Source organism: Salvelinus sp. IW2-2015, linkage group LG13, assembly GCF_002910315.2.
Source record: "Salvelinus sp. IW2-2015 linkage group LG13, ASM291031v2, whole genome shotgun sequence".
NCBI classification, from domain to species: Eukaryota; Metazoa; Chordata; class Actinopteri; order Salmoniformes; family Salmonidae; genus Salvelinus; species Salvelinus sp. IW2-2015.
This window is the reverse complement of record NC_036853.1, coordinates 9,622,266-9,637,627: the sequence shown is the minus strand read 5'-3', so window position 1 is coordinate 9,637,627 and position 15,362 is coordinate 9,622,266. Positions and strand designations below refer to the sequence as shown.

General features: G+C 42.7%; 2 protein-coding genes and 1 pseudogene across 2 annotated transcripts; all 3 read right to left on the bottom strand.

Moving 5' to 3' along the window:
- Positions 1–1,713: 1,713 nt before the first annotated feature.
- Positions 1,714–3,623, bottom strand: LOC111972281 (complement factor D). The gene is made up of 5 exons (XM_023999243.2): positions 3,517–3,623; positions 3,078–3,240; positions 2,805–2,937; positions 2,334–2,588; positions 1,714–2,142 (listed from the first exon to the last, which is right to left on the bottom strand). Exons 1-5 carry the CDS (start codon positions 3,569–3,571, stop codon positions 1,987–1,989), a joined length of 762 nt encoding a protein of 253 aa, XP_023855011.1. The 5' UTR covers positions 3,572–3,623; the 3' UTR covers positions 1,714–1,986.
- A 409-nt stretch (positions 3,624–4,032) lies between these two features.
- Positions 4,033–5,658, bottom strand: LOC111972280 (mast cell protease 2). Its single transcript, XM_023999241.2, has 5 exons — positions 5,352–5,658; positions 5,093–5,243; positions 4,835–4,970; positions 4,445–4,708; positions 4,033–4,334 (listed from the first exon to the last, which is right to left on the bottom strand). Exons 1-5 carry the CDS (start codon positions 5,449–5,451, stop codon positions 4,173–4,175), a joined length of 813 nt encoding a protein of 270 aa, XP_023855009.1. The 5' UTR covers positions 5,452–5,658; the 3' UTR covers positions 4,033–4,172.
- Positions 5,659–6,509: 851 nt separating this feature from the next.
- On the bottom strand, positions 6,510–13,364 carry LOC111971826 (complement factor D-like; annotated as a pseudogene).
- Positions 13,365–15,362: the final 1,998 nt, after the last annotated feature.

Sequence of the window (15,362 nt, the reverse complement as noted above, 5' to 3'; positions counted from 1 at the left end):
AGTCACCAGTTGAAGTATCCTGGGGTAATGAATGATAGTCACCAGTTGAAGTATCTTAGGGTAATGAATGATAGTCACCAGTTGAAGTATCTTAGGGTAATGAAAGATAGTCACCAGTTGAAGTATCCTGGGGTAATGAATGATAGTCACCAGTTGAAGTATCCTGGGGTTATGAATGATAGTCACCAGTTGAAGTATCCTGGGGTAATGAATGATAGTCACCAGTTGAAGTATCCTGGGGTAATGAATTTCTGGGGGATTTTCAATTCCCCCTTGTTTGTTTAAGCTGGGCTGAAGCACGTTTGGGTATACTTTTTTATCATTAGGCTACGTTATGCTTTGAGACGGGCAAAAACACTGCAATGATTAATCAATCAAGCACACCAATCAATGACATAGTCTGACAACGTGCAGTATCTGACACTGAGTCCTCTCCTCAGGAGTAGTGTAGTACTTAAATAAAAATACTTTAAAGTATTACTTAAGTAGTTTTTTGGGGTATCTGTACTTTACTTTACTATTTATATTTTTGACAACTTTTACTTTTACTTCACTAGATTTCTAAAGAAAATAATGTACTTTTTACTCTATACATTTTTTCCCTGACACCCAAAGTACTTGTTATATTTTGCATGGCTAGCAGGACAGGAAAATGGTCAAATTCACTCACTTATCAAGAGAACATCCCTGGTCATCCCTATTGCCTCTTATCTGGCAGACTCACTAAACAAAAATGCTTTGTTTGTAAATTATGTCTGAGTGTTTGAGTGTGCCCCTGACTATCCGTAAATAAATAAAAAAACAAGAAAATGGTGCCATGTGGTTTGTTTAAGATAGGGCATTTGAAATTATTTATACTTGTACTTTTACTTTCAATTCTTAAGTATATTTTAGCACTTTTGATACTTATGTTTATTTAAAACAAAATACTTTAAGACTTTTACTCAAGTAGTATTTTACTGGGTGACTTTAACTTTTACATGAGTCATTTTCTATTAAGGTATCTGTCACACCCTAATCTGTTTCATCTGTCTTTGTGATTGTCTCCACCCCCCTCCAGGTGTCGCCCATCTTCCCCATTATCCCCTGTGTATTTATACCTGTGTTCTCTGTTTGTCTGTTGCCAGTTCATCTTGTTTGTCAAGTCAACCAGTGGTTTTTGTCTCAGCTCCTGCTTTTCCCAAGCTCTCTTTTTCTTGCCCTCCAGGTTTTGACCCTTGCCTGTCCTGCCTCTGAGCCCGCCTGCCGACCTGTACCTTTGCCTCCTCTGGATTATTGACCTCTGCCTACCCTGACCTTGAGCCTGCCTGCCGTCCGGTACCGTTGCCCCAACTCTGGTTTACTGACCCTGCCTGCCTTGATCTGTCTATTGCCTGCCCCTGTTGAATCATTAAACTATTGTAAATTTTTACGTGGTCTGGGTCATACCTTCATACCTGATAGTATCTTTACTTTTACTCAAGGGTACAATTGGGTACTTTTTTCAACCACTGCTCCTCAGGTACACTATCGTAGGGAGGTGAGTGACCAGGTGAGTGACCAAGAGCCTAAATTATGTAGAGAGTCTGCATATGCTAATGTTACTTTGTTTTTACTTTAAATCAGTGGTTGCTTTTAGTCTTTGAACATCAAGTCAAGAAATGATGGCCTGAGGATTTTTGCTAAATAATTTAGAGAACTCATGTCCTCCAGAGTGAGACACAGGAGCCAAAACGAGTTAACCAATTTTAATAAGAATGGCAACAAGGGAACAAGTGATCATTAAACACCTTGTGCAAACCTGGTCTAAATGAGATCAGTTATATTGTGTAAACACACACTGATAGCTTACATGCCCAAAACCTTAAAGGCAAATTGGGGCTGGTGACATTTTGCTTCTTGAGAGTCCAATAACTTGACTGCTGATCTGCAAAACATTTTGTGACTGTATCAACAGTGGACTAATGAACACAATTCTAAAATATATTTTTTGAGTGGATTTTCCCTTTAAGGGTTTCCAGCTAACACTGTCTGAATCCATCGGCGGTAGGAAGCCACTCGTGTGTACACATCAGGGGTACTGGGGTTGGCACACCTCTGCCCTGAGAAAGAGACAATGCCCGCTGACATCCCGTTACACACCAATGGACCTCCTGAATCACCCTGCAAAGAACAATGGAGGAGTAGCATAGTTACAGCCTTGACTAGGATAAACTTTTATTCTAGTTACCTTAAGAGTCTAAGCGATTTCTGCAGGGGCATGGACATCGGCTCTTGTTGTAGCCAATAATAGCCTGTCCCGACCAGGAAAAATGAATTGCAGAGAGTTATAGCCTAAAACAGTGCAGTCATACCGAGCAGAAGCCTTGGAAAGCTCTGGGGCCTGTTGCGCACACCACGCGGCTGGAGATTTCGACGGCTGTCCACCTGCGGGCACATTCTCGGGGAGGGACGATGGTGGCGTTGACCTCCTGCAACTTGTCTGGTAGGGTGCCATTATCGCCTATATCCCCCCAGCCGGCCGTGGTGCACATGCTTCCCTCAGCCATAGAGCCATTCATCAGAGGGATCAACTGTACTGCTGTGTTGAGGGTGGCCCTCCCTCTCAACTAAGAATGATCACAGAGATAACACACTAGATAGATGATCTGTATGTCTTCATATATGTATGATGTAAATATATTTAGGATATAATTATAATTTTTCTTATAGTTTTGCATGATTCTATAATCTGTTTGATGTATTTTCATGGACATTTAAACCTACAATGAGAAGTTAGCTTACAATAATCTCCATGGTGATACTATGTTCTTGATGTCACTCACCTTGAGAAGCATGATGTCATTCTCCAGGTTGTCCCCATAACTCGGATGTGGAATGGATCGAGCCACATCCAATACTTGCTGTGAATTTTCATCCTCTGACAAGTCGTGAGCCCCAAGAACCACCTTGTATCGCCTGAAAATCAGTACATGAAAGAATTTAGGAGGCAATATTTATTTGCACAATTGCCTTGAAGGACTAGTGCAAAAACTGAGGGAAATTAGTTTGAGAGAATCTGAGAGGTTAATATGTTAATGTTTGATAGAGATTCTCACCCGTCACAGTGAGCAGCGGTGAGGATAAAATCCTCTCTCACCAGAACTCCTCCACAGATGTGTTGACCACGAGACTGAAGGGAAGCCATGTAGGGACGAGAGTTGCGAGCAGCCTCTCTGCCACCAACAATACCCACTTTTGGCACCTTGCGCCCATCAGTGCCTTTGAACAGAAGGTAGAGAAGACTAGAGAAGACTATTTCAATAGCTTTTGTCTATAGCTCTGCAATGCTACTATATCCGCACAGCTTACAACAAATGATGGTACTGTATGTCAGTTTGTTCATTACTGCCAAATAGAATATGAACCGTTGTATGCAAAAACATTAAAATTGGTCAAATATACTTTTCATAACTAGTGTGCAATGTTAGTCTGCATGGTGCAGTCAGTTTAGTGCTATTGGTAGTTAGTGTGTTATAGAAATGAAACACAGCTTACCATTCAAGGCGATGAGCAGAATAACTATGTGAAGAACCACTGAGCAGATTGCCATAGTGCAAATGGGCAAATGACATGATGCATCTGGTGGGTATAAATATGTAGGGTGGGCGGGAGGGTGCTACTTTTTCCAAATGTGGTTATAGACAGTACTGGGTCTTTGTTCATCCCCCCAGTGTTTGCCAATATGTTGCTGTGGCTTCATGGTTTCAAATGTTGCTTGGTGTAGTCTATGATGAAAGCTGGTTGTGATATTATGAAATAATGACTCTGCTGGTTGGTCTGATTGCATAGAGAGCACTTGTGCAATGAGACGCTACCACTAACCGTTGTGGAAAGTGTTAGAAATGTGTGGTGTTTGTGGTTCTGTGCATTACAGTTTGCCATGATGGGCTCAGTTTGTTGGTTTAAAAAATAAATACAAAAAATAGTTTTGGACTGCAAAATTGTTTAGGTATAACACACAGTGCATGCCTTCTGATGTGTATGCAAATCATATCACTAGAGCAATTTCACCATGATTAAGAATACATTTATTTCCCTTACAGTACATGGTAATGCATTAGACAGTTTAACAGCAAGCTAAAGAATCAGTAATATCATCAGGTATAAGTAATAGCCAAAGGCATAATTTTACAGCAAACAAAGTATCCATTCTAACATGACTGCTTGTTGATGACCTTCTTTATCCAGGGTAAGTACTTGGAAATCTGAGTGTAAACATTGGGCACATTGGGATAGGCACAGTTTCCCCTCATGTTGAAGGAGACGATTCCCACTGCCTCTCCATTGCACACCAAAGGACCACCAGAATCCCCCTTTGGGAAAGAGAATAATCACCTTATATGCCAAACATTACTTACTGGTTCTTGCTTTGGATCTTCATGTTTGATGTGTGTGTATTGAATGTAAATTCAATTAGACAAACCTGACATGTGCCTTTGTCGGTCATGTATCCACCTGCACAGATGACATTGGGAGGAAGTTTTAAGTCAACGTGATCCCACTGCTTCTGGCAGACCTTCAGATCAATGGCTTCCAAATCCACCACTTGAAGGTCATCAACGATTGCGCCTGTTTTTGTGAGGCCCCATCCAGCAGCAAGGCACTTTGTTTTGGGTTTGAGGACTTTATCCTTGGTTGGAAGCCTCACTTTGTTCACGGATTTGCTTAATTTTGCTTCCCTAGACAGCTTGAAACACATTTATTATTATGTTTAGCAGTTATGAAAGTATATGACCTTCTAGCACTTTTAGGATACTCTGTCATATCATATGAAGACAAATATGAAGACAAATATATTTAACTAAAGCCCTACCTTTAGAAGCATGATGTCACTACCATCCTTTACATTTTCATATGAGTTGGGTTTGCATTTGCGTTCCACATTGTATCTGACAGCTTTCCCGAGGCCCTTCTTGATGTTGTGGGTACCAAGAACAACACTCAAGTTGCTAGACAAGGCGCAGAACAATGTGTTTATCAGTCTGAGTAGTAAGGCCACTGATATGCTATATGTAATGATATGTTACTATTTGGAATTTACAGTTGTAATTTAGTTAGGCTACTACTGTACCCTTTGTTGCAGTGTGCAGCTGTTAGCACAAAGTCTGGAGTGATCAGGAATCCTCCACAGATGTGCTTCTCATCATCCTGCACAGAGGCCATGTACTGCAGGGAATTCCTCTTGGCTTTTTTTCCATTGATGATTTGACCCCCAAATGCAACTGAGAGGGTAAAAGTAGTACAAACAGCCACAATGAACTAAACCGTAAGGTAATAGGCAAATGTTAGAATCTCATTGTGTGTCCATTGAGTTCAGCAGAGAGACTTACCCGAATGTCCCAGATAGGTCAGGAGAACAGTGAGTAGAAGTTTGTTCATGGTGTGCATGTTTGGAGGGCTTGTCAAACGATCCAGGATTACCTGATTCATATGGCCCCTTTATATACACTAGACAGCGTTGTTTTTCTGAGGACAACTGTGTGGCTTCACTTCTATGATGACTATCTATGATAATTCTATCGATCCATGTATGGTTTCTTCCGGTAAAGGCAAGGTAGGTGGTCTCTGCATTTACTGGAACTCTGGCAGCCCTTCTACACATTAATGTAGGTGGTGAGTTATCATAGACACATAATAGCCTGCAGTAGTGCATACCACATAGGCCAACTAATCTCCCCCTCTCTCATGCAAGAGCCTTATCTTCTCTGGTTCGATGCTTTCCGGTGTTAGCATGCCAACCAAGAACCACCAGTGGTTTACAAAGGAGGACAACACTCTTGATGCCTTGAAAGACACTGGGACCTTGCCAATCCCACCAGGGTAAAGAGAGGGACCATTCTTTTTCACAATGAAAAGAAAATGTGAAACTATGAAAGGGGCATAACTTTCAAGTCACAATAGAAACAACAGTAAATCACATATTTAAATGTGTTGCTAGTTTAAGATGAGGAAGTTGTGCTGTCAACCTAATTGACTCATCTTGATCCTTGGTGGTATTCTTCTGTGAAATGTTCTGCATCCCCCTCTGAGTGACAGACAGGCAAGCAGGCTGAGAGGCAGACTGGAAGACACAGACAGACAGACAGATCATGTATTCTGGTCTGAGAACTGAAACTGTGGTGTGGTTTCAAAGCATTGTGTCGCCTTCATGAAACCAGAGTTACTTTGTTGTCTTGACCACAAGTTTCCACGTGTGGTGGAGTTTGATGAAGACAGCTGAAGATGTAAGAGGAGCTAGCTTTCTGAAGATGTATACTTGTTGGCTTAAAGAGCAAAGTCATCATTTTAATTGCACATACCCTTGGTCTGAAGTGAAAGATGGAAAAGACACATTGACGTGCATGCATAAACACTCTCTCTTCCAAGCGCATTCATATTCTTCTCACACGCTCACGCTAACACACAGCACTGAGTTTATTTAAGGACCGATGGTCTTTTCTGTTTGATAAATTACATTTTATTAATTACAAATGTCTCCATTTGGTTCCTTAATACTTTATGATACACTTGATCCAGGAGAGGTATTTGGATATTTTGGTGTAGACGTTGGGCTCCTTGGGATTGTCACAGTTTCCTTTTTCATTGAAGGACACAACTCTCACTGCTGTCCCCTTACACACCAGAGGACCGTCTGAATCTCCCTGTAATACTTTGTTAAAAACAGTTACTCTGCAAATCAAGTCACTTCTCTATAATGAATGAATATCAGACCATACCTTAACTACATTCATTCTATGACTATACCTGACAAACACCTTTATAATCAGCCGCAGTATCACCAGCACATATCATAGACGGGGTTATGGTGGCAGTGTTCCCCCATGATCTCTGGCAGGAGGCTCTGTCTACGACAGTGACATTCACCTCCAGAAGATGTGGGTTTGCAGTTCCGCCTGTTTTAGTGGCACCCTACCCAGCTACAGTACAGTAGGATTTGGCCTTGATGTCGTTGTCTTTCTTAGGGAGAGGGATCTGTTGCACAGCTTTGCTTTTCGGCGTAGTTTTGACGAGCTATATTTGGAGCATATGACTGTAGTTAGATACAGTCGATTCTCAAGTTAGCTATATGATATTATGCAAAGCGGTATTATGCACATCTTCAAAAGGTTTTCATATATGATTACTGCACCGGATTTGAACAAACTCAATATGTTTACTTATTTGTTTCTCTATTTGATCTAAGGTCTGTTGGCATATATTACCTGGGCAATTGTGCGCTAAGCTAAGAGACATTCTAACATGTGTGCGTTCTTCCACTGTCATGTACCTGCAACAGCATGATGTCGTTCTGAAATGTCTTAGTTGTAACCAGGATGTATGTGGTAATATTTCACATCAATCCTGCGAGCAGAGCTTTCCTGCCTTGAAATGTCATGAGCACAAACCACAACCACCAGATTCACACCCCTGTGAAGAGGAAACGACAGTCTACTTGCTGAGCATTGTCTCCGCAGAGGAACTCTGGAGCTTCTTCAGAGTGACCATTGGGTTCTTGGTCACGTCCCTGACCAAGGCCCTTCCCCCCCGATTGCTCAGTTTGACCGGGCGGCAAGCTCTTGGTGGTGCAGATGGATTGAATCACTATGGGGGCCCAAGTTCCTCACACGGTACGTGGCTGTGTGGTTGAGTAGGTAAAATTACAAAGAAATTTGCCATCTTACTGCCCCAGAAGTCAGGGGTTCAGTTCCTGCTTCTGCCCGTCCCACTTTCACTCCTTCTCTGTCTCCTGCTATTTCTAATCTGTCTAAACAAAGCACTGAAAAATAAAGGTAGATGTCCACAGAATAATATTCTCCCTAGGCCCTATTCAGACTTGACAAATTGATTTAACGTGGACAAAAGAAAAAAGAAAAGGACCACTTGCCCCTTGAAGTTTAAACACAGCAAAACTCCAAGCCAAAGAAAAGAGGAACAAACCAAAGTAATGGACAAATGGAAGAACTCGGACGGGACAACGACGATGAATTCTACAGATATAAAATACCGTCATGGTCGTATCGAGCAAAAAACTGAAAGTGCTGATGTAGAACCTGCAGAACACACAGTTGACCACAAACAGGACACACCTGTGGATACCCAATGCCTCTGCCAGAAGAGACTCAGAATGAAGTGGAACAGACAAGGGACTTACAGTGCATTCGGAAAGTATTCAGACTTTTTTCACATTTTGTTACGTAAGTCTTATTCTAAAATGGATTAAATAGTTTGTTTCCCCTCATCAATCTACACACTATCCCATAATGACAAAGCAAAAAAAATAATATTTTTTGCAAATGTATTAAATATAAAAAGCCAGCATATTTACATAAGTATTCAGACCCTTTATTCAGTACTTTGTTGAAGCACCTTTGGCAACGATTACAGCCTAGGGTCTTCTTTGGTATAACGCTACAAACTTGGCACACTTGTATTTGGGGAGTTTCTCCCATTCTTCTCTGCAGATCCTCTCAAGCTCTCAGGTTGGATGGGGACCAACCATCAGAGATTTTCGGTCGGGTTCAAGTCCAGGCTCTGGCTGGGCCCCTCAAGGACATTCAGAGACTTGCCCCAAAGCCACTCCTGCGTTGTCTTGGCTGTGTGCTTAAGGTCATTATCCTGTTGGAAGGTCCTGAGGTCCTGAGCGCTCTGGAGCAGGTTTTCATCAAAGATCTCTCTGTGCCTTGCTCCATTCATCTTCCCCTCAATCCTTCAACTGAAATGTGTCTTCTGCATTTAACCCAACCTCTCTGAATCCGAGAGGTGTGGGGGGCTGCCTTAATTGACATCCACATCTTTGGCAGCCAGGAACAGGGTTATTCCGCCTTGCTCAAGGGCAATATGACAGATTTTTACCTTGTCAGCACTGGGATTCGATCCAGCAACCTTTGTTTACTGGCCGAACACTCTAACCGCTAGGCTGATTGAGGTTCTTGGGTATTGTTTTTTGCTCAATGTCTTTATTTGAATAACTTTTAATTGCTAAATATTTCCTATAAATGGCAGCAGAAGACCACAAAGTTATAGGCTTTAGCAGCAATTTGATTGACATAAAAATTGCATGCAACCAAAGACTATATGTCATTAAGGTCATTATCCTGTTGGAAGGTCCTGAGGTCCTGTAGGTTTTCATATATGATTACTGCACCGGACAGGGGGACCAGGATGAATATGTATGAACTTTCCAATTTGTAAGTCGCTCTGGATAAGAGCGTCTGCTAAATGACTTAAATGTAAATGTAAATATGATTTTCTAAAATGGTTACTAATTACTTTACATAGTATATACACACTACCATTAAGGTTTGGGGTCACTTAGAAATGTCCTTGTTTTTGAAAGAATAACATCAATAACATCAAATTGATCAGAAATACAGTGTAGACATTGTTAATGTTGTAAATTACTTCTGTAGCTGGAAATGGCTAATTTTTTTCATGGAATATCTACATAGGTGTACAGAGGCCCATTATCAGCAACCATCACTCCTGTGTTCCAATCGCATGTTGTGCTAGCTAATCCAAGTTTATCATTTTAAAAGGCTAATTGATCATTAGAAAACCCTTTTGCAATTATGTTAGCACAGCTGAAATGTTTTGTTCTGATTAAAGAAGCAATAAAACTGGCCTTCTTTAGACTAGTTGATTATATGGAGAATCAGCATTTGTGGGTTCAATTACAGGCTCAAAATGGCTGGAAACAAAGACCTTTCTTCTGAAACCCGTCAGTCTATTCGTGTTCTGAGAAATGAAGGCTATTCCATGCGAGAATTTGCCAAGAAACTGAAGATCTCGTACAACGCTGTGCACTACTCCCTTCACAGAACAGCGCAAACTGGCTCTAAACAGAATAGAAAGAGGAGTGGGAGGCCCCGGTGCACAACTGAGCAAGAGGACAAGTACATTAGAGTGTTTAGTTTGAGAAACAGATGCCTAACAAGTTCTCAACTGGCAGCTTAATTAAATAGTACCCGCAAAACACCAGTCTCAACGTCAACAGTGAAGAGGCGACTCCGGGATGCTGGCCTTCAAAACATGAGCATGAACATAGGTAATAATAAACATGAACCATCATTATAGTAATAACCAATAATCTGTTAAAATTATGTTCAGTCCTTTCTCTTGCATTAGCAGTGTGGAAAGGGCCAGAAAGAAGCGCGCGAAGGAGTCTTACTGTGAGGGCGAAGGGAAGGAGGAAAATGGAGCATCTGAAATTGAATTCGTGGTCTTAGTCTGCCATCTATTGGAATTATTTATTAAAAATTGCAATACATTTTTTCGAAGCAATGTGTTGATCTGACCATCAGTTTCCATACCGAAGGTCACCGAATAAAGTGTATTTCCTTACTGAAGTAGTAATTACTCAGAATTGCAAAATATAAAATATATATTTTATCACTTACAACCATAAAATAGCCATTTACAGCATAAGAATAAACAACTGTTGATTCACCTTTAACATAAACAGAGACACTAGACACAGACACTGGAGAATATATGTATATATTTAAATCTGGTAGATTTTAAGAGCCTTTGCTTTGCTGAGCAGTTTGATCTCAGAAGTGTGCGCCTTCCATACCATGCTATCAGAAAATTAGACCTGTGAATAATGAAACGTTTTTGCTAGTTCAAACCACAAAATGCAGAACACAAAGGCAAATGGTAGCAGATTTTTGTTTTATTTTTAATTTCACCTTTATTTAACCAGGTAGAACAAGTTCTCATTTACAACTGAGACCTGGCCAAGATAAAGCAAAGCAGTGCGACACAAACAACAACACAGAGTTACACATGGAATAAACAAACGTACAGTCAATAACACAATAGAAAAGTCTATATACAGTGTGTGCAAATGAGGAAAGATTAAGGAGAAAGGCAAAAAATAGGCCATAGTGGTGAAGTAATTACAATATAGCAATTAAACACTGGAGTGATAGATGTGCAGAAGATGAATGTGCAAGTAGAGATACTGGGGTGCAAAGGAGCAAAAAAATAAATAACAATATGGGGATGAGGTAGTTGGATGGGCTATTTACAGAAGTTAGTGAGGGAGATATGAGTCTCCAGCTTCAGTGATTTTTGCAGTTTGTTCCAGTCATTGGCAGCAGAGAACTGAAAGGAATTGGCTTTGGGGGTGACCAGTGAAATATACCTGCTAGAGCGCGTGCTACGGGTAGGTGCTGCTATGGTGACCAGTGAGCTGAGATAAGGTAGGGCTTTACCTAGCAAAGATTTATAGATGACCTGGAGCCAGTGGGTTTGGCGATGAATATGAAGTGAGGGCCAGCCAAAGAGAGCATACAGGTCGCAGTGGTGGGTAGTATATGGGGCTTTGGTGACAAAACGGATAGTACTGTGATAGTCTGCATGCAATTTGCTGAGTAGAGTGTTGGAGGCTATTTTGTAAATGTCATCGCCGAAGTCAAGGATCGGTAGCCTAGTCAGTTTTACGAGGGTATGTTTGGCAGCATGAGTGAAGGAGGCTTTGTTGCGAAATAAGAAGCCGATTCGAGATTTAACTTTGGATTGGAGTTGCTTAATGTGAGTCTGGAAGAAGAGTTTACAGTCTAACCAGACACCTAGGTATTTGTAGTTGTCCACATATTTTAAGTCAGAACCATCCAGAGTAGTGATGCTGGACGGGCGGGCAGTTGCGGGCAGCGATCGGTTGAAGAGCATGCATTCAGTTTTACTTGCATTTAAGAGCAGTTGGAGGCCACGGACGGAGAGTTGTATGGCATTGAAGCTCGTCTGGAGGTTAGTTAACACAGTGTCCAAAGAAGGGCCAGAAGTTTACAGAATGGTGTCGTCTGCGTAGATAATCAGATAATCACCAGCAGCAAGAGAGACATCATTGATGTATTCAGAGAAAAGAGTCGGCCTGAGAATTGAACCCTGTGGCACCCCCATAGAGACTGCCAGAGGTTCGGACAACAGGCCCTCCAATTTGACACACTGAACTCTATCAGAGAAGTAGTTGGTGAACCAGGCCAGGCAGTCATTTGAGAAAACAAGGCTGTTGAGTCTGACGATAAGAATGTGGTGATTGATAGAGTCGAATGCCTTGGCCAGGTCGATGAATACGGCTGCACAGTATTGTCTTTTATCGATGGCGGTTATGATATCGTTTAGGACCTTGAGCGTGGCTGAGGTGCACCCATGACCAGCTCGGAAACCAGATTGCATAGCGGAGAAGGTACGGTGGGATTCGAAATGGTCTGTGATCTGTTTGTTAACTTGGCTATCAAGGACCTTAGAAAGGCAGGGTAGGATAGATATAGGTCTGTAACAGTTTGGGTCGAGAGTGTCTCCCCCTTTGAAGAGGGGGATGACCGCGGCAGCTTTCCAATCTATGGGGATCTCAGACGATACAAAAGAGAGGTTGAACAGGCTAGTAATTGGGGTTGCAACAATTGCGGCAGATCATTTTAGAAAGAGAGGGTCCAGATTGTCTAGCCCAGCTGATTTGTAGGGGTCCAGATTTTGCAACTCTTTCAGAACATTAGCTATCTGGATTTGGGTGAAGGAGAAATGGGGGAGGCTTGGGCAAGTTGCTGTGGGGGGTGCAGGGTTGTTGACCGGGGTAGGGGTAGCCAGGTGGAAAGCATGGCCAGTCGTAGGAAAAGTTATTATTGAAATTCTCAATTATCGTGGATTTATCGCTGGTGATAGTGTTTCCTAGCCTCAGTGCAGTTGGCAGCTGGGAGGATGTGTTCTTATTCTCCATGGACTTTACAATGTCCCAGAACCTTTTGGAGTTTGTGCTACATGATGCACATTTCTGTTTGAAAAAGCTAGCCTTTGCTAGCCTACCTGCCTGTGCATATTTGTTCCTAACTTCCCTGAAAAGTTGCATATCATGGGGGCTGTTCGATGCTAATGCAGTACGCCACAGGATGTTTTTGTGCTGGTCAAGGATAGTCAGGTCTGGAGTAAACCAAGGGCTATATCTGTTCCTGGTTCAATTTATTTTTGAATGGGACATGCTTATTTAAGATGGTGAGGAAAGCACTTTTAAATGATAACCAGGCATCCTCTACTGACGGAATGAGATCAATATCCTTCCAGGATACCCGGGCCAGGTCGATTAGAAAGGCCTGCTCGCTGAAGTGTTTTAGGGAGCGTTTGACAGTGATGAGGGGTGGTCGTTTGAACGCAGACCCATTACGGACGCAGGAAATGAGGCAGTGATCGCTGAGATCATGGTTGAAGACAGCAGGGGTGTATTTAGAGGGCAGGTTGGTCAGGATGATATCAATGTGGGTGCCCGTGTTTACGGATTTGGGGTTGTACCTGGTAGGTTCATTGATAATTTGTGTCAGATTAAGGGCATCTAGCTTAGATTGCAGGATGGCCGGAGTGTTAAGCATGTCCCAGTTTAGGTCACCTAACAGTACGAACTCTGAAGATAGATGGAGGGCAATCAATTCACATATCAAATTTATTTATAAAGCCCTTCTTACATCAGCCGATTTCATAAAGTGCTATACAGAAACACAGCCTAAAACCCCAAACAGCAAGCAATGCAGGTGTAGAAGCATGGTGGCTAGGAAAAACTCCCTAGAAAGGCCAGAACCTAGGAAGAARYMYAGAGAGGAACCAGGCTATGAGGGGTGGCCAGTCCTCTTCTGGCTGTGCCGGGTGGAGATTATAACAGAACATGGCCAAGATGTTCAAATGTTCATAGATGACCAGCAGGGTCAAATAATAATAATCACAGTGGTTGTCGAGGGTGCAACAGGTCAGCACCTCAGGAGTAAATGTCAGTTGGCTTTTCATAGCCGATCATTCAGAGTATCTCTACCGCTCCTGCGGTCTCTAGAGAGTTGAAAACAGCAGGCCTGGGACAGGGAGCACGTCCGGTGAACAGGCCATAGCCGCAGGCAGAACAGTTGAAACTGGAACAGCAGCAGAACGGCCAGGTGGACTGGGGACAGCAAGGAGTCATCAGGCCAGGTAGTCCTGGTCCTAGGGCTCAGGTCCTCCGAGAGAGAGAGAATGAGAGAATTAGAGGGAGCATACTTAAATTCACACAGGACACCGGATAAGACAGGATAAATACTCCAGATATAACAGACTGACCCTATAACAGACTGACACATAAACTACTGCAGCATATATACTGGAGGCTGAGACAGGAGGAGTTGGGAGACACTGTGGCCCCGTCTGATGATACCCCCGGACAGGGCCAAACAGGCAGGATATAACCCCACCCACTTTGCCAAAGCATAGCCCCCACACCACCCCCACACCAACGCACCATCCTGAGACAAGGCCGAGTATAGCCCACGAAGATGTCCGCCACGGCACAAGCCAAGGGGGGGCGCCAACCCGGACAGGAAGATCATGTCAGTGACTCAACCCACTCAAGTGATGCACCCCTCCTAGGGACGGCATGGACGAGCACCAGTAAGCCAGTGACTCAGCCCCTTTAATAGGGTTAGAGGCAGAGAATCCCAGTGGAGAGAGGGGAACCAGCCAGGCAGAGACAGCAAGGGCTGATCATTGCTCCAGTGCCTTTCCGTTCACCTTCATACTCCTGGGCCAGACTACACTCAATCATAGGACCTACTAAAGAGATGAGTCTTCAATAAAGACTTATAGGTTGAGACCGAGTCTGCGTCTCTCACATGGATAGGCAGACCATTCCATAAAAATTGAGCTCTATAGGAGAAAGCCCTGCCTCCAKCTGTTTGCTTAGAAATTCTAGGGACAGTAAGCAGGCCTGTGTCTTGTGACCATAGCGTACGTGTAGGCATGTACTGCAGGACCAAATCGGAAATATAAGTAGGAGCAAGCCCATGTAATGCTTTGTAGGTTAGCAGTAAAACCTTAATCAGCCCTTGCCTTAACAGGAAGCCAGTGTAGAGAGGCTAGCACTGGAGTAATATGATCAACATTTTTTGGTTCTAGTCAAGATTCTAGCAGCCGTGTTTATCACTAACTGACGTTTATTTAGTGCTTTATCCGGGTAGCCGGAAAGTAGAGCATTGCAGTAGTCTAACCGACAAAAGCATGGATACATTTTTCTGCATCATTTTTGGACAAAAAGTTTCAGATTTTTGCAATGTTACATAGATGGAAAAAAGATGTCCTTGAAACAGACTTGATATGTTCGTCAAAAGCGAGATCAGGGTCCAGAGTAACGCCGATGTCCTTCACAGTTTTATTTGAGACATATGGTGTCCAGGGCACAGCTGTGGGCTGAAGGTGGTCTAAAACAAGCGGCAACGGTGAGAGACTTGTTTCTGGAAAGGTCGATTTTTAGAAGTATAAGCTCGAATTGTTTGGCCACAGACCTGGATAGTATAACAGAACTCTGCAGGCTATCCCTGCAGTAGATTGAAACTCCGGCCCCTTTGGCAGTT